This window comes from Pteropus medius, unplaced genomic scaffold, assembly GCF_902729225.1.
Source record: "Pteropus medius unplaced genomic scaffold, Ma_sr-lr_union100, whole genome shotgun sequence".
Lineage (NCBI taxonomy): Eukaryota > Metazoa > Chordata > Mammalia > Chiroptera > Pteropodidae > Pteropus > Pteropus medius.
Window position 1 is genome coordinate 15,987,603 of NW_024340701.1, and position 19,287 is coordinate 16,006,889.

At 40.1% G+C, this 19,287-nt stretch overlaps 1 protein-coding gene across 2 annotated transcripts in view; it reads right to left on the reverse strand.

Annotated features, from left to right (window-relative positions):
* The window catches only part of SRPX (sushi repeat containing protein X-linked), a 36,518-nt gene that overhangs the window by 1,911 nt on the left and 15,320 nt on the right, over nucleotides 1-19,287 (reverse strand). Inside the window, exons 4-8 of one of the 2 annotated variants that reach the window (XM_039888176.1) lie at nucleotides 17,230-17,356; nucleotides 15,626-15,747; nucleotides 14,714-14,893; nucleotides 13,107-13,240; nucleotides 10,731-10,852 (exon numbers count right to left, since the gene is read on the reverse strand). In XM_039888176.1, coding sequence (XP_039744110.1) covers nucleotides 10,731-10,852; nucleotides 13,107-13,240; nucleotides 14,714-14,893; nucleotides 15,626-15,747; nucleotides 17,230-17,356 — 685 coding nt within the window. The remainder of the gene's footprint in view (nucleotides 1-10,730; nucleotides 10,853-13,106; nucleotides 13,241-14,713; nucleotides 14,894-15,625; nucleotides 15,748-17,229; nucleotides 17,357-19,287) is intronic. The other variant, XM_039888178.1, reaches the window with a different exon arrangement.

Genomic DNA, 19,287 nt, shown 5'->3' on the forward strand with positions numbered 1-19,287 from the left:
CTGGGTCGGAGGGGAGTGGTCCCAGGAAATAGAAGAGAAGCAAGTAGATCTGGAGGGAGAAAAGGACCAAGCAATGGTGTAGTGTCTGGAGCCTGTGGGAAAGGGTGACCAATGAGGAATTGGAGCATTCGGTGTTATAGTGCTTATGAGGCTAGAATGGAACCCCTCCCACGGTGCCACTATCTGCTCCCATGCACAGTCATCATGTGAGCCTTAATTGACACAGAATTAAAAGAGAAAACCACCGGGGGAAGAGATGAGTGGTTAAAGCAGCAGTCTAGCAACAAGTACAAGAATGCATCCTACCATGGCCAAGAGACCACAGAAATCTCAGGGATGGATAATCGGACACTCCACAAATGAGGAGTAGTGCCAGTAGTATGTCAGAGTTACATAAATATCTGTCATCAGATTGAAATAAATTCTTCCTGGAGAATCTTCTAGAGAACTCTACATACTCAAAAAAATGCTACAGGAGTTTCCAATTCAAGATGGCAACATAGGAAAATCCCGAACTCACCTTATCCCACAGACACCGAATCTACAACTACCTATGGAACAAATTCCTCTGGAAAATAAAAACTAGCAAAGCGACTCTGTATATTGGGTAGACAAGAAGGAAACCACATCCAAGCAGGTAGGAAAGCCTGAGAAACAATCTTGTCATAAGCCCCACCCGTAGCATGACGACCTACAATTTGGAAGAAACTCAAAACCAAGAGTTCCCTGAGGAGAGAAAGGTTTGTACCCCACATCAGGCATCCCAACTTTTAAGACCTAAACCTGAAAGATGAGCCCTCTAAATATCTAGCTTTGAAAAACAACGGGGCTAGAGCCCACAAAACCTGCAGGGCTGTTGCACACTGAGAAATGGCTCTTAAAGGGCTTGCATGAGGACTCATTGTCCCCAAGGCACAGCACAGAAGCAACCACTCAAAAAGCACCAAGATTTTATGTGAAAGAGGCTCACTTGATCATTTTAAAGCATCAGATTGAGGGGCGGGGGCCTAACACATACTCTCCAGCCACAGAAGCTAGTAGGCACTGTTTTGGTGTTATACCTCTGCTTTGCTAAAGCCAGTGAGCACCATATCTTCTTCTTCTTCTTCTTCTTCTTCTTTTCATTTTTTAATTTATCCTGACACTTTGTTATTCCTTTTATTTTTTTCTGAGACGGAGATCATGAGGATTCTGCCTCCTAGGTTCATCTTATTCCTTTTAGACTTTATTCTTCTGTTTCGCTTCTAGGAGCAGTATAGGAGCTTTTTTTCCCTTGTTCCATTTTCTAGGTTCTAGTCCTGTTTTATTCCTCTTCATTTCTTTCTTCTATCTCTGTTTGTCTTAGTCTCTTCTGTCTTGTTCTTTGTCTCTATTGTCTATTCCTTAGGTCCTTCTGTCTCTTTGAGCCTCCTGGTGTCTGTCTTTTTCCAGGAGGTCCATGTCTGTCTTTTTCCATCTTCTCTCTTTATGTTTTGTCCTTTCCCTTTTCCATCTTCTTGTCCTTCCTTAGTGGGGAGTTGTTCTATCTTGCAAGTGATTCCTCTTCCAGGTTCATTGTTTCTGTCTTTGTTTCTTTACTATGTTCCTGACCCTCTGCCGATCTAGTTTCTATCTTTTTTTTCACTATCTCTTTCACCCTTTCTCATACTCTGTCTCTCTCTGGTCTGCCTGACTTTGTGTCTGTTCTCTGTCCTTTCTCTGTATCGCTCCCTCTGTCTCCCGATCTCTCCAAATACAGATGAAGCTTCACTGGCTCGCCAGCCGCTCACTTCCTTCTGTGTGGCCTGGTTCCTAACAAGACACTGACTGGTACTGGTCCATGGCCCAGGTATTGGGGACCCCTGGCTTAAAGGACTTATGGGACAATATCAAGCAGACTAACATTTGCATTACAGGGCCCCCATAAGGAGAAGAGAAGAAAGGGGCTGGAAAAATATTTGAAGTGATAAAGGCTGAAAACGTCCCTAACCTAGAAAAGGAAATAAACATCCTATCAGGAAACCGAGAGAATTCCAAATAAGATGAACCCAAAGAGACCCACACCAAAACACATTGTAATTAAAATGACAGACGTTAAAGACAAGGAGAGAAGCTTAAGTGCAGCAAGAGCAAAATAACTTGTTATGTACAAGAGAACCCCCATAAGACTAAAAGCAGATTTTTCAGCAAAAACTTTGCAGGCCAAAGGCAGTGGCAAAATATATTCAAAGTGCTGAAATTAAAAGCAATAACAACCTTCCAATCAAGAATACTCTACCCACCAAAGTTATGCAGAATTGAAGTTTTCAAATAAAACCTAAAGGAATTCATCAACATTAAATCTGCCCTACAAGAAATGTTAGAGAGACTTCTTAAAGCTGAAAAGAAAGGGAGCTAACTAGCAACAAGAAACCATATGAAAGTGTAACTTTCACTATAAAAATAAATATGTAGTAAAGGTAGTACATTAGTCACTTATAAAGCTAGTGTGATGTTCAAAAGATAAAACTAGTAAAAATAACTATAACTACAATAATTAGTTAAGGATTACTCAAAGTAAATTGTGACTCAGAAACAAAACATGGAAGAGAGAATAAAAGTATAGAGCTTTAGAATGCAGTCAAACTTAAGTTGTTACCAAGTTAAAATAGACCATCGTAAATGTAATGGTTTAATCTAAGCCTTACGGTAACCACAATGCAAAAACCTATAGTAGATACACAAAAAATAATAAGAATCTAGGATTACCATTAAAGAAAGTCATTAAACCACAAAGGAAGAGAGCAAGTGAAGAACAGAGGAACAACAACAACAACAAAAACAGCCAGAAAACAAACAAAATGGCAATAAGTACATATCTAGCAATAATTACTTTAAATGTAAATGGACTAAATTCTCCATTCGAAAGGCAGAGTAAAGTTGAGAACCATATGATATCACTCATATGTGGGATATAAAACCGAAAGCAACAAACGAACAAGACAGAGACTCATGGACAAAGACAAGTTTAGTGTTTACCAGAGGGAAAGAGGGGAGGGGGAAAGGTAAATAAGGGTAAAAGAGGTCAAATACATGGTGACGGAAGGAAATTTAACTTTGGTTGGTGAATGTACAACGCAATATATGCATGACATAGTATTGAATTGCACACTTGAAATCTATAATTTTATTAACCAATGTCACCCCAATACATTTAATAGAAAAAAAGAGAGTAGCTGAATGGAGAAAAAATAACCCAGACCCATCTCTAAGTTGTCTAAAGATGTAAGAGCATTTCAGATGTAAGGACACACAGACTGAAAATGAGGGATGGAAAAAGATATTCCATACAAATAGAAACCAAAAGAAAGCTTGGGTAGCTATAGTTATACCCGACAAAATGGACTTCAAAACAAAGACTGTGTTAAGAGACAAAAGAGGGAATTACATGATAAGTGGATCAATCCAAAAAGAAAATATAAAATTTATATTTATGCACTTGTTTTATAACATAGTAGCATTTAAATATATAAAGCAAATATGAATAGACCTAAACAGATAACAGTACAATAGTAGAGGACTTTAATACCTACTTATATCAATGGATAGATGATCCACAAGAAAATCAATAACATTGGTCTTAACACATTAGACCAGATGGACTACATATTACAAAACACTCCTTCCAGATGCAACAGAATATATATTTTCCTCAAGCATACTGGGAACATTTTCCAGGATAGACGTTAGGCCACAAAACAAGTCTTAATAAATTTAAAATATTGAAATCCTATCAATCATCTTTTCCAGCCACAATGGTATGAAACTAGAAATCAATTACAAAAAAAACTGGAAAATTCACAAATATATGGAGAGTAACATGTTACTGAACAAGCAATGAGTCAAAGAAGTCAAAATAGAAATTTAAAAATACCTTGAAACAAACCAAAATGTAAATAAAACATACCAAAATGTATGGGATGCAGCAAAACCAGTTCTACAAGGGAGGCAATAAACGCCTCCCTCAAGAAACAAGAAAAATCTCAAATAACCTAGCTTTACACCAAAAGGAACTAGAAAAAGAATAACAAATGAAGCCCAAAGTTACTAGAAGGAAGGAAATAACAGATCCAAGTGGAAATAAATGTAATAGAGACTAAAATAACAATAGAAAATAAAAATAAAACCAAAAGATATAGTTCTTTGGAAACAAAACTGATAAAACTTTAGCTAGTGTAACCAAGAAAAAAAGAGAGGGCTCAAATAAAATCAGAAATAAAAGAGATGTTACAACTGGTAACACAGAAATACAAAGGATCTTAGACTATGAACAATTATACAAAAAAAAATTAGACAACCTAGAAGAAATGGATAAATTCCTAGAAATATACAATCTTTCAGGACTGAATCATGAAGAAATAGAAAATCTAAGCAGCCTAATTACTAGTAAGGAGATTGAATCAGTAATCAAAAAACTCCCAACAAACAAAAGTCCAGGACCAGATGACTTCACTGGTAAATTCTGCCAAACATTCCAAGAATTAATACCACTTCCTTTCAAACTCTTCCAAAAACAGAAAAGGATAGAAAACTTAAAAACTCATTTTATAAGGCCAGCATTACCCTGGAATCAAGAAAATCAGACAAGGACTCCACAAGAATAGAAAATTACAGGCCAATATCCCTGATGAAAAAGGTACAAAAATACTTAACAAACTATTAGCAAATAGGATTTATTACAGGGATGTAAGAATAGTTAAACACCTGAAAGTCAGTTCACGTGATATACTGCATTAACAAAATAAAGGATAAAAATCGTAAGATCAACTCAACAGATACAGAAAAAAACATTTCACAAAATTCATCATCCATTTATAATAAAAACTCTACACAAAGCAGGTACAGAGGGAATGTACCTCAATATAATAAAGACCATATATGACAAGCCCACAATTAATATGATACTCAATAGTGAAAAGATGAAGGCTTTTCCTTGAAGATCAGGAGGACAAGGATGCCAGCTCTCCCTATTTTTATACAACATAGTACTGGAAATCATAGCCAGAGCTGTTAGGCCAAAAAAGGAAATAAAAGGCATGAAAACTAGAAAGGAAAAATAAAACTCACTATTTGCATGAGATATATATATAAATGATGCCACCAAAAACCAATAAGTGAATTCAGTAATGTTACAGGGTACAAAATCAATATATAAAAACCTATTGCATTTGTACACGTTAATAACAAAGTATTAGAGAAATTAAGAAAACAATCCAATAGCATAGAGAGTTGAATCAAGATTACAACTGAATTATAGAACAACCATCTCTGAGAGCCACCTGAAGACAGGATAAACAGAATTCCTATAACTATGGATATAAAGAAGAAGCCACACTTAAGCAGATAGGAGGGGCAGACATGTGGTCCAGGCAGGTCCCACACTCACAGTGTGGTGATTAATGGAGGGATATTTTGGCTGTGGAGGTCCCCCATGAGGAGCAAGGGGTCCCATTCCCACACCAGACACCCCGGCCAATCCAGGACACCAGTGCTGAGAAGGAATCCCCATAACATTTGGCTTTAAAAACTGGCGGGGATTGCATCCCAGAGAGACAAAGAACTGTGAGAGTTCAAGAAATGTTGCTCTTAAAGGGCCAGTGCACAAGCTCACACACTCTAAACTCCAACGCGGGGTAAAAACTGGAAAACTGACAGGATCATACTAGGGAGAAATAAATAGACTAACTTTAGGGCAATGGCTGGAGGGGCAGAAATCAGGGAAACTCTTAGGGGACGGAAGCACTGGCAGGTACCATTGTTCCTTTATGAAGCTCTCTTCTCACTCACGCAACAAATCTGTGCTCTCTTTTAACCTGGCTTAACAACATTCTCTCTGCCCTAGTGATTCCCTGAGTCCTCACCCCAACTCACTCCCCCACCAAGCCAGGCTTCTTCCAGTGGCTCTTACACACTATCAGCATGCCTGGGCTTACACTGCAAACTTTCCCTCAAATCAACAAATGTCACAGAAGTGGCGGCTTCCCTTGGCTTGCACTGCATACTTTCTCAAAGGTCCACAAACCCTACATAAGCAGCAGCCAGACTCAGCTCACAGCGTAGCTTCCCCTAAGTGCCTACAAGCCCAGCACAAGTGGCAACCGACTGCAGATCACTTCATAGCTCCTACCAAACAACCTCAAGACTGGCACAGGTGGCGGCTAACCATGGCCTTTACTGGAGCCCCTCCCAAGAGTCTCTAGACCTAACACACCTAGCAACCAGCTTCGAACTGCACTAGAGTCCCATCCAACCATTGCCACAACTGACGCACCTGATGGGCAGTCTCAGCTGGCATAGGAGCCCCACTAAACTGACTCCTGCTCTATGGGGTCAGCCCTACACAATAGCTCATCTGCTGTAGTCACAGCAGGCCCTCACAGCCAGTCAGCCTGAGGGTCAACCCCACTCATCAATGTGCCAGCAGCAGTCAAGGCCCAACTATTATAGGAGAGCATGCACAACACACACAGGAGACACCCCTGGAGCACCTGGCTCAGGTGACCAAGGAGTCTGCACCACTGGGCCCCACAGGACACCATCTACCTAAGGCTACTCTTTCGAGACCAGGAAACGTAGCAGATTAATATATAGAAACGAACATAGAAAGGCAGCTAAAATGAGGAGACAAACATGTCCCAAATGAAAGAACAGGACAAAAACTCAGGAAAAAAAAAATAACTAAGTGAAATAGAAACAAGCAATCTACTAGAAAAAGAGTTCCAGACACTGGCTAAAAGGATGCTTAATGAACTTGGGAGAATAGATGAACTCAGTGAGAATGTCAACAAAGAGAGAGACAACATAAAGACATCAAAATAAAGATACTGGACCTCTATCTTATACACAAAAACAAACTCAAAATGGATTAAAAACTTGAACATAAGACCTGAAACCATAAAACTCAGAAGAAAATATAGAGGGTAATCTCTTTGACACTGGTCTTGTCAATGATTTTTTTGGGGGTGGGGGCAGGGATATAACACTAAAAGCAAAGGTAGCAGAAGTAAACAAGTGAGATTACATCAAACGAAAAAGCTTCTGCACAGCAAAGGAAATCATCAACAAAATTAAAAGGCAACCTATAGAATGAGAAAATATTTGCAAATCATATCTGATAAGGGTTAATATTTAAAATATATAAAGAACTCATACTACTCAATAGCAAAAAAAATATAACCCACTCTGATTTAAAAATGGTCAGAGAAACTAAATAGACATTTCTCCAAAGACATACAAATGGCCAACAGGTACATGCAAAGGTGCTCAACTTCACTACTCATCAGGGAAATGCAAATCAAAGCCACAATGAGATATCACCTCCCACCTGTTAAAATGGCTATTATCAAAAAGACAAGAAATAAGTGTTGGCAAGGATGTGGAGAAACAGGAACCCTTGTGCACTGTGGGTGGGGATGTAAAGTGGTACAGCCACTATGGAAAACAGTACGGCGGTTCCTCAAAAATTAATACAACTACAATATGACCCAGCAATTCCACTACTGGGTATGATCTGAAGAAAATAAAACATTAAATTGAAAAGTTACATGTACCTCCAATGTTCATTGCAGTATTATTTATAATAGCTCAGATATGGAGACAAAGCATTTGCCGATGGATGAATGGGTAAAGAAGATGTTTTAAACACACACAGGAACATTCTTCAGCTATAATAAAAAAACTATATACTTCCATCTGTGACACCATGGATGGGCCTTGAGGGCATTATGTTAAGTGAAATAAGTCAAACAGAATGGCAAATACCATATTATCTTATCTGTGAAATCTAAAAACAACAAAACAAAAAACTCAAGCTCATAGATACAGATAATAGGTAGTTTCCAGAGGCAGGGGTTGAGGGTGGGCAAAACGCGTGAAGGGATCAAAAGGTACAAACTTCCAGTTATAATATAAATAGGTCATGGGTATGTAATGTATAGCAAGGAAATTATAGTTAATGAAATTATTTCATATTTAAAATTGTTAAATCTTAAAAGTTCTCTAGGAGAAAAAACGTCTGCAACTATGCACAGTGGCAGATGTTAAATAGACATCATGGTGATTTCACAATATATACAGATACGAATAATTATGTTGTATACCTGAAACTAATGTTATATGTCAATTATACCTTGAAATGTGAGTATAAAAATTATGTCATTCTTGATCCCTATCATCCTTGAGATTGCTGGAAAATTATTCTAGGGAGCATGAATTAGCCTATATATCCAGATCTATAAGAAATGAGAGCAAGAAAGCAGGTAGGTGTTGACCATGCAAAACCAGGCACCCAGTCTTTCCTTTCTGATGCTGCCCTTCAACTATTTATCCTGGCTTCAGTGCTATTTGGAAATAGTATTCCATCCAGACAAGAGAATTTTTAGATTCTCCAGGCATTCTGCTTCTCCTTTTTCATGCTTCCAACTCTTTGCCTAGAGTGGCTCTTTTCTTCTGCACTAGACTCTAGTGCATAATTCAAAGGGAAAAAAAAATAAAACCCTCACCTGCCAAGTCCCTTGTTCCTCACTGATAGGTCTAATAAAGGGGACAAAAGGCCCGACACAGTCTCCATTTAGTAATGCATGTGAGGGATCATCTATACATGACATTTTCCTATTCTATCTTCTGTCTACACAATAATGATTGAGCCTCTTTTTATAGGATGCTGTGCAAAATTTATATTTCAAAACTGTAGAGCCTTTGGTAAAGCACCAGACCAGTGGTTCTCAGTGAGGTCCCCAGACCACCAGCATCAACACCATCTGGGAACATGCTAGAAATGCAAATTCTCGGGCCCCATCCTAGACCTACTGAATCAGAAACTCTGGAGGTGGGGCCCAGCAATCTATATTTTAACAGCACCCCAGAGAATTCTGATGGAGGCTAAAGTTTGATAATCACTGCATAATTCAACTTATTTGTTGTTTAAATCATCCTCAGTTTACAGAGGTTTATTGTAGCCCCAACATTCACAACCTGAATGATACAAGTTTTTTTCTTAAATCAGATTTTTCTGTTCTTCAAATTTAAACAGTTTACAATCTCATCAAATTATTATAAAGATTCTCTATATTATATATCTTCAATCCAAAGAAAAATGTTTAGCAAATTCTGCAACAGGTTTTTTTTTTTTTAAAAAAAATCATTGACATCGAGTATGAGCAGGTGGTTTTAAATAAGCAACCACCTCATAAAACCTACTTTGAGAATTTTCATTATAAAATTTCAAATGTCAACATAATCCTCTTTTGAGCTTTGCAATCTTCAACTCGAGGTGTTGATAATTGTAAATACACTCTTAAAGGCTACTATCACCCCTGGAAACAGTAATACGATTTCAATTTAGAGTCATTTACTCCATTTACTTAGCACTAATATGGTGCTAGTACTGTGCTAGGTACTGGGTAGTGAATGTTGAAAAGATCTGGAACTGACTTCAAAAGTGTTATATTCTAGGGAGGTGCTAGATGCAAATGCAGTAGGACAAAAAAAAATAAATGAAAGCTTGTAAGTATACCCAGCTTTCTCCCTCCTTCAGCCAACTGAAGGGAATTCAGGTATCCTTTTTTCTTCATCCCTGAGTTTTTGACCTTGGTGTGGACAGAGCAGACTCTTGTTAGGTGGAGAAAGATATAAATCAAACATGGGATGGGTCCAAAAACAGATGGAAAATAGAGAAATTAGTGAAAGAACCTATTGTGTCAATCTCTAGCATCGCTTGCTGAGGATATATTTCTATCACATATTCGCTCAAGGAATTTCTGTGACCCTCTTTGAACATCTGCGATAAGGTTCACCAAGTTCTATTTCATTTCCTTCTTCCTGGGAATACAAAAACACTGCATTTCCCATCCTCTCTTGAAGTTCGACAACAATCATGTGACAAGGTCAGGCCAATGGACTGGGAGAGAGAGCAATTTTATGCTTCCAAAGTGAAACATAAGAATGGTATGGTTTGATTTTACTCTCTCTTCCCCTTTTGAAGAAACCTGGAAGCCATGTCTTCTGGATGTTGCTGCTACAAGATAGCGGAGCCATCATCAGTCTGGGACCCTGAGAGACTATGTAGAACAGAGACTTGCACCGTCCCTTGTAGTGTGTGAGAGAAAAAGATGGGTGAGAAAGGAAGATTTGCAGGAGTTTTGCTTTTGCCTAATTATCCTTTTCACAATAGTCAAGAGATGCAAGTAAAAATTTGGCTTGTTCTGAAATTACCTTTTGGATGTTGAATTTTGCTTCTTTACTGGCTCTGGTTTTATAAGTGTTACCAAAATAAAACATAATTGTTAAAATGGGGGTATTGACAAGTGTCCTGAAAGCATGAAGATAAAAGAGGCAAAGTCTGGAAAGGCTAATTGGATGCCTAATGAGACCAAAGATTACTTAAGTCTTTATGCAGCCTCTGTCCTACCCATTCCACGGTGGGGTGGAGGGGGCGGGCGGAGGAGGCAGTAAGGCAAAGGACAAAGACAAAGCCAAAACATTTTTGATTGGAGGAAGAAAGAAGAGAACACTGGCAATTACCCACAATGTGATATATTTGGACAAGCAGCAATATGCCAATTAACATAGGTATAATATTCCCAGAATAAAAGCAATTAAACAGTGAAGGTTACCTGGAATCAAAACTGAAGAGAAAGAAATCAGGGAACCCGATCAGAAAAAAAAAAGTGCATTTATAGGGGACAAAATTTAAGGGCAGTATGTCCCCATACCTTAGCTGCAGAGCTAGTGCTGGAGGCATAATCTTTGCTCCTATCCTGCCGATGAGGGTTGGGAACACGCCTACCAGTTCTACCACAGTGATGTGTCGAAGATCCAGGCTACACTGTGCTTGCTGGAAAAAAAAAAATAGGGGAGGTGTGACCATGGCTGAAGCAAAAGACTTCCATGTCAAACTACAGACTGACGGAAACAGCACTGGTTTGTTTTTAGAAGTTTATTTGCCCACTCCACACTGTCCTGAATAACAGTTGAGAAATTGGGTGGGGTGAAACCAGTGGCTATAAAATGTTAATACATTCCTAGAGGAATTCTTCACAAATGGCTTGGCATTGGGATTTTGAAAATGTAAGCAAAATGGTAGTCTGTCTTTCCAGATGGGGTGAGACCTTGCATGAGCCAAATTTCCTAGAAAGTATCCAAGACCACCCCCAGAGGATTCTAAATTTGACTTTGCAAGGATAAAAGAATATTTCCAGAGTCCTCCTATCCTCCCTTGTGCCCACTCTCCACACCCCCTGCTCTATGTCCTCCACACCCAAACAGGGTAAGGAAATAAGGATAAAAAGTTCTAGTCCTCTGAGCTGGCCCTTGGCAAGATGTCTGGGAAAGCGGCCCACTCAGCCGCATGTTAGGAGGGCTCACCATTAGTGGCAATGGCAATAGGGAACCAAAAAGTAACAAATCTGCCTAAATAGGAAAAGAAATTTAAAACTCTGAATTATTAGGACACTAATTTCTTTACTACAATTCCACTGAAACAGCCTTATATGGGGTGACAGAACTGGTAAAAAGAAAAAAGTTAGAAAAGGTAAAAAGATACTTTTTATTATTCTAACTGAAACACCTAAGCCGATCAAACTTTCTCTTGAAGGCTCTGGTTAAAAATGCAAGTATAAATATATTGAGTTGGGGGGATCACATACAAACACTTTGATGCCAATATCTTATCCAACTAGTTGATTGGTAATTTAGCTAGTACCTGAAGGAATGGGATACACTGGGGCAGGAATTAGCACACCTCCTCTCTAAAGGGCCAGATAGTAAATACGTTGGGCTTCACAGGGCTGAATGGTCTGTCCTAACCAATTGTGCCACCATGGTATAAAAGCAACCATAGACAAAGCACAAATGAACGAGCATGGTTGCGTTCCATTAAAATTTTACCTACAAAAGCCATAGTTTGCCAATGTAGAGGAAAAGCAAGTTGTTTGGCTTAGTCCTCTTCATATGGAATAAGAGGAGGTCAGGAAATGTATCATTGAGGAATATAGCCTTCAAGGCCAAGTTCCCACTCAGTGGAGTGGTGTGAGCTTGGGTTATCTGAAGAGCAAGTCCCCTAGCTGAGACAAGGGGATACAAGGATGGAGGTAAGGTGGCAAGGATTGGGGATAAAAACACAATGAACTGGGTTCCTATCAAAGGAGTCTGAAAAAAATTTGTGTGGTTGTTCAGAGTTCATGGAAGTCCTTCAAGTACATGGGGGAGAATGAAGAACGATTTATTATTCTCATGGTATTAATGCTGAAATGAGAAGTAAAATTGTAGCCTTTGACTAAACCACGATTGTTCTAAACACAGTTCTATTCACTAATAAATGAAGTATTCCTCAAACAAAGTGCAGCACCGAGTTCAAAACCCAGTGCACATCCTGCCTCTTCAGTATTCAGTCAGCTTGGCCACTCTTATTGCAAACCAGCTTCAGGACAAACTCAAGTAAGTTCTGGTTCGATCTTTCAGTTTCTAGGTGGATTTTTTTTTCCCCAAAAGACACTGGTTGCCTCATTTAGTAGCTACAGAATTTACACAGATGGCATTTCCTAGAAAAGTGTTCCTCAAACTTTACAGTGCTTAGGAATCACCTGATCTAAAATGTAGCTTCTGATCCAGTTGGTCTCAGGTCTGGAATGGGGCTTGAGAATTTGCATTTCTAACAAGCTCCCAGGTGATGCTGATGCCCTGGGAGCCAATGTTCTAAAGATGGTCATCACTCTCTGAGAGCTGAGGAATCTCTGGGGGGGCTCCTGGACTCCCCTCATCCCGTGAGCCAGCCTTTTGGGCTAACAACCTCCAACCCAGGCATATCCTGTACAGGTTCCGGAAAAATAACTGTTCCTGGACTGGGCCTGGAGAGCATGTCAATGAGGCTTATTAGTGAAAACAAACAAACTTCACTAGTTGGAAAACAACTGCGTTAGTACTGGGGAGTCAATGTTAAACAGGTTATGCCTCAGAACCAGAAATGAACAGTAGTAACTTTAAAGTATCAGTTCTTGAAGCTCATAGTAAAAGGATTAGACACCGAAGCTGGCCTTTACCTTTAATTGAATGACTGGGCCCTTCCTAGTCCCCTTTCCCCATGGACTCACCTGTAGCATTCCCAGCTGCAGCCTGTAGAGGAGGTTTCGGGCTGTGGGTGTAGACACAATGAGGAGTCTCCTTTTCTCATAAAACTGATCCAGAAGTGCAGCTGCTGTTCTAACTCCCACATTGACATTCATGGCTATAATTAAAAAGAGCCAGATGGGTCAGAAACGCTCTACTGGTTCTAGTTCAACATAGCCCGTGTTAACAAAACCATATGTGTAAGCAGTAGACCCTGAGATAAAGATTCGGTTGTAAATAGTTATTTGGGAAGTAGAAGAGTGGACAAGTGTATTAGTTTTCTCTTGCTGCTGTCACAAATCACCATGAACTTGGTGGCTTAACATACACAAATATTCTCTTACAGTCCTGGCAGTCAGGAATTTGATATGGGTTTCACTGGACTAGAGTCAAGGTATTGGCAGGACTGAGTTCCCCCCAGATGCTCTAGGAGACACGCTGTTTCCTTGCCTTTTGCAGCATCTAGAGGCCACCTGCATTCCTCGGCTCATGGCCCTTCCTCTATCTTCAAAGCCAGCAGCATAGTCCCTTTGAATCTCTGACCTCTCCTTCCATCATCTTTTTCTCTGGCTCTGACAGCAGTTCTGCCTCCCTGTTATAAGAACCCTTGTGATTACATTAGGCTTACCTGGATAATCCAGAATACTTGCCCCATCTCAAAATCCTTAACTTAATGACATCTGCAATGTCTCCTTTTCCATGTTAGGTAATATATTCACAGATTCTGGGAATTAGGATGTGGATATCGTGGGGGTAGGGGTATTCTCCCAACCTCTGGAAGTGAGATGGGGAAGGAAAGAGATATATTCTTTCCACTTTAATGTGTGAAATTGAAGTACCTCAGTACCTCATTTAGCTGATGGTGTACATGTCTCTCACCTAATTCTGAATGGCTGGGATTAAAGAGAAAGCATAAAGATGAGAAAGGACCAGGAATTGAGACAAAAGAGGAATATATAAATAAGAGATATGTCCAGAATTTTCTGGCTAGAAAATTTCACACTATTATTGCTACCCAGCCCAAGTTTTATTCCTCAGTAATAACAGCTGACGTGCACTGAGGGCTTACCTGGGGCCAGGCACTGCTCTATTCCACTGCTCAATGGATGACTTCATGTAATCTTTACAACTGAAAGAGTGTTATCTCCCTCATTTGACATAGGAGGAAAGATTTTGAATGTCCAAGGTCTAAGTGACTTTTAAGTCAGTGTTGCAAAGCGGGCATTATATTGCCTGGACATGTGGTATACTGGCTTTGCACAAAAGATCTTCTCATTTGTAGAAGGGAGGAACAAAGGTAACTACAGCAGACCTTGCTGATGCATAATGTTGCCAAAGGCTGGTCCTGGGTTCCCACCTCCAGCTTCTCCCTTAGAGGACATGAAAGAGAAAGAAGATAGGCAGAGGCAAAAGAGGAGGGTGGGTGAGATGAGCTGCAGCAGGGATCCAGGGACTGTTTTCATCCATCAGACGAAGAGGGATGACACTGAACCTTTCAAAGTGCATAGAATGAAACCCTCCCCGTACTGGAATTCAGAACCAAGGGGTCCTCAGGTTCTGCTGCTGACTATAGAGAGGGCTGCACATGTACCTGCACAGGTGGGCTCCGTGCCAGACCAAGCCAGGTTGGATTGACATACTCGGGCAGGGCTACCTTGTAGCTCGTAGCCACCAATGCAGGAGAACTCACAGGTGGCTCCATAATTATCACCGTCACTGGAGCACTTCATGTAACCATTCTCTGGAGCATTGAGTTTGCCACAGCGTCTGACTGTAGAGACACAAGCCCAGACAGGTCTCAGTGCTGAGCTATCCCTCCACTGAGTAACCAGGGAAAATGAGGGCTCAGATGTTCCAACTTTGTAATCAGGCTTCTACATTAGCATGCGAAATGAGTGAGGGTGCAGAGATGGCTATCTGGCCAGTGGTGGGCCTTGGAATGCTTGCTAGTCGTACCAATGAGACCACTGAGATCACTTGGTTTAATCCCCCTGTGTTTTATATGAGGAAGTTAAACTCAGAAGAGTAAAGTGTAAAAATGGTTAGAAATTAGCTGCCCAAACCATGAGGCATAAAATAAGCCTTAAAAACACATTTTTTCCAGGTAGACTAAAGGTTCTAGAACACCAAGAACATGGTCTGGTGGCCCAACCTTGGGGGCTCCTAACCTCTTTTATGGAAAGACCTGCAGGTTTTAGCTGGTCACCCAAGCCCAGGGATGGAAAAGTTATCAAATAATATTTTTCTAGGACATGTGTGCGCTTATGCTAGACTAGCTTACTGTTCTCTCAGGCTCTTTAAGTAATATGCCAGCACTGAACCTCATCCAAATTTGTATTGTGAAATTCAGACATTAAGATGGTATACTTCCCCAGCCTCATCTAAGGTGAATCCAAGCTGGGAAGTATCCATATGGTAGTGGACATTCACAGAGTGTTCTTGCTTGAGGGCCTACTTCCCTTCGCTCTTATGGAGGGGGAAAGCCAATAAGCAATACTCTTACCTCTTACTTTAACTCGAAATTTGCAAGTGCCCTTGTTCTCGGCTCGGTCATAGACTGTGTACTGGATCTTGTGGTCTCCTTCTGGAAAATTCGAGCCTGGAGGAAGGCCTTTTAGAATAACACTTAAAGGAGGGGAAAACAGAAAGCGAAGATGATCATTTGGGGCCCAATGATCAATGATGATCATTATGGGCATTTATTGAGCACCCACTCTGCACAGGATGCAGTGATACAGAGGGGCAACCATTAGGCCAGTTTGACTAGAACAGAGATTTATTGAAGAATAGGATTTCCAAAGGTTGTTTTGGAAGAGCAGTTTGAGAGCAGAAAATGGAAGTTCCCAAATCCTGGGAAGTTTAGATTCATTTTTCTCACTGGAAGGTAGAACAGAAGCGGGTGGAGGCTGAGAACCCATGCCCAAGTCTTCCTCCATTCCCACTTTTGTTCCAGGGATCCTGAATTGCCTCGCTGTTGGAGGTTGAGAGAATCTTCTGTGAGAAAAATCATTTGCGAGTATAGTACAAGCAGTCACTGGCAATTCGGGCCTGCAGGAGGTGCTAGAACTTTCTTTTTCTATCTGGGCCAGTAGAGCCCTTTCCTGTGCAAAAGGCAAGTTCACTGATTCCTTGGTGAACCTGATGATGATGATGTTCGGTACATTTACATATGTCAGGCATGATTCTAGGCATTTTACATATATGAGTTTCTTTAATTTTCATACTATTTCTATGAGGTAGGTATTATCTCCATTTCACAGATGAGGAAATGGTGGCACCAAAAAGTTAAGGAATTCACCCAAGATCACACAGCCAGGGTGACTCCAGCATCTTTCTTCTTGTACCAAGAGGTACAGCATGATGAAATGCCAAGTTTTGTTTGTTGGTTTTTCAATAGACAGATAAACTATTAACACAGTTGGTTCTAGAGAATGAGGTTGGGGTGGAGAAGAAGCCAGAAGACACCTATCCTTTTTTAATAAACTTCTCCTGTAAGCTTTTTCTTCACAAATTTTAAAAAATAAATTTGAAAACAAAGTTTTGAAAGAAGCAGGTGCCAAGAAACAAGGGATGGAAAAGATCTGCATTAAACCATACCCACAGAATACAATGTAGGGCAGCATCCAGCTCCACCTAGGAGACACAGAGCCTTCCCAGGTAGTGATGGCTTAGTAAGGCCCAGGAACATGAGTAGGGGCCCCCTGGGCAAGCAATGGGGGTGATTCTATCTCCAAATTAACCAGGTGGCTTCCTCTTCCTCCTTCTGTTCCTCTTCCCTTCTTTCCACCACCCTTTCTTCCCATCTTTCCACAAATATTTAGGGAATACCAACTATGTTCTAGGCGTGGTTCTGGGCATTAGGAACGTGACTATAAGCATAATGTAGTGCAGACAGGCAATTAACAAATACATCAGTGAAATACATAGGATGTCAGATGGTGAAGATGGCAATGGAGAAAAAGAAAGCATGAATGAGGAATAGCTAAAAGAGTGCTGTACTGAGTCTGAAAGCATCAGTGGATTAGCGTAGATAAATTTCCCCACTCTGGGTAGTAAATGTCTCACATAAAAGAGGCAATATCATTCCAGCTGCCAAATTTCACTTACTCAGTTAGAATGCCATCTGCTGTGTCTCTTCCCTCAGGGGTATCCCAAGACACCCGGACTGTCAGCTTATTGGGTTCAGCAATGCGTTCCTTCACACTTGGGCACTTGATTCTAGGAGGTTCCATATCTGAAAATATAACCAGAGTTTTCTCACCATCATCAAGAAATATCTTGGCAACTTGGGAATTCATCACTTAGCATCTGACATGCCAAGAGTTCTAGGTATTCTTTATTTTTGAAGGGTTCGTTTACCCCGTCCGTATTTCTCTTCCCTCCCTTCAGCTTCTCCCCTGCTGAGTTTTGAAGATTGTCTGGGTACTCACATGTGCATGGCTAAATCTACAACCAACTATCCTTGCGTGCTGTCTTGTAGGGCAATTTATTTGCTATAGCTTCTTCTTTCCCCATGTTTCCAAACTCCGCCTACTGACTTGGTGATATGGCAATAACCGAACTAAATCTAGAAGTCATTCAGCCTTAGCGAGTCCCTCTTGCTTTAAAAACAGCATCATAGACTACCAGAGAAAAGTACCTTAGCTATCATCTAGTTTGATTCAATTCAAGGCAACAAATCTTGAGTGAGTACCTGCCTTACCCAAAGCATCCCTCCAACTGCTGGAGTTGGGGTTCACAAAGGCAAGAGAACCAAGTGCTTTTCAAAGAGTTTAGTCTATTAGGGGGATATGACATGAGGTAGAAATAGCACTACCCCAGGTGAGGTCAAAGAAAATGCTATGGAGGCTTAAAGGAGCTACCCAATGCTAATTTAACAGATGTGGAAACTGAGGCTCAGAGAGTTTAAGTGATTTCTTTAAGGTCGTGCATGTAAAGAGTGACAGTGTGAACTATAACCCAAGCACTTACCCCTGGAATAAGCCCTCTCTCTTCTGGCTACGTCTATTACCAGCATATTCTTCAATATCTTAAAATGAACAATGTTCTATCTGGGTCTACTCTCCTCTCCAACTGCCACTGGGCCACACCTATTATTTGTGTCTGGGGACAGTAGTTTTACCTTGGCTCTGCCCCTCCTAAGGCCTCCCAAATTTCCCCTAGGAGTTTATTTATCTGGTAATGAAATTTCTGCCCACTCGCTATCAAGGATGGGTTGACAATAAGGTCTAGAAATAAATGAGATGTCAATTCTATACTGGTTTGGATTTCATCTTTTTATTATAACTACAGTGAAATCACAAGAAGGGAAGTTTGAACTTTAGCAAATTCTGCTTGATGATTCTGAACAGGTAGAGAATATATTTCAAGAGGCAACAGCAAATTAACAACTTTCAGATTTGCATTGCTTTACATATCAAGTGATAAGTATTTAAATGTTACTACAACCTAAATGAAAATTAAATGTCATTTGATTCTAAATCACAAACATCTTTGAGAGACTAAATGCATCAAGTGCAGTCTTCAACTGTGTCTTGTCTAATAAGTTCTCTTTTTATTTAGGGTAAGAAATTACAAATCATTCGTTAAACAGTTTTGCCTTCATATAACCAAATTCCTTTTTATTCTGTGCCATGCTTCAGTGAATATGAATTTATAGCCTTAATACACTAATCCTAAATTGAATAACCACTGTATTTTACTGAGTCTAAGTCACTATCAATTGTGAGATAACATTCCAATTTCAGGGATATTAAAATGTGAAAAATATGCTTCTTAGAATTGATAAAGTATATAAATGTTATGATGAAATGGAGCTGCTTTAAATGCATTCAATTGCTAGGTTTTTATTTTTATTTTTTCTTTAAAACCATTTACTTACAAACTTTAACTCGGCAAAGATCTGTGTAAGAGGACTGGGGAGAAGAAACCCCTGAAGTGGATGTGGACCCCTAGAATGAAGAGAGGGAAGCTGGTGGTGCAGCTGGCCAGGGGCAGGGCCCAGGGTCACTTCAGGACAACTGGTCCTGCAGGGGCAGAGTTGCTAAGTTTTTTAAAATCTTTTTTTTTTTTTTTTTTAATATACAGGTTAATAGGTTGGTAGGAAGAATATATTCTTTTTGTAACTTTGGATAAACATTCCTTTTCTTTCACAGCTTTGGGTGA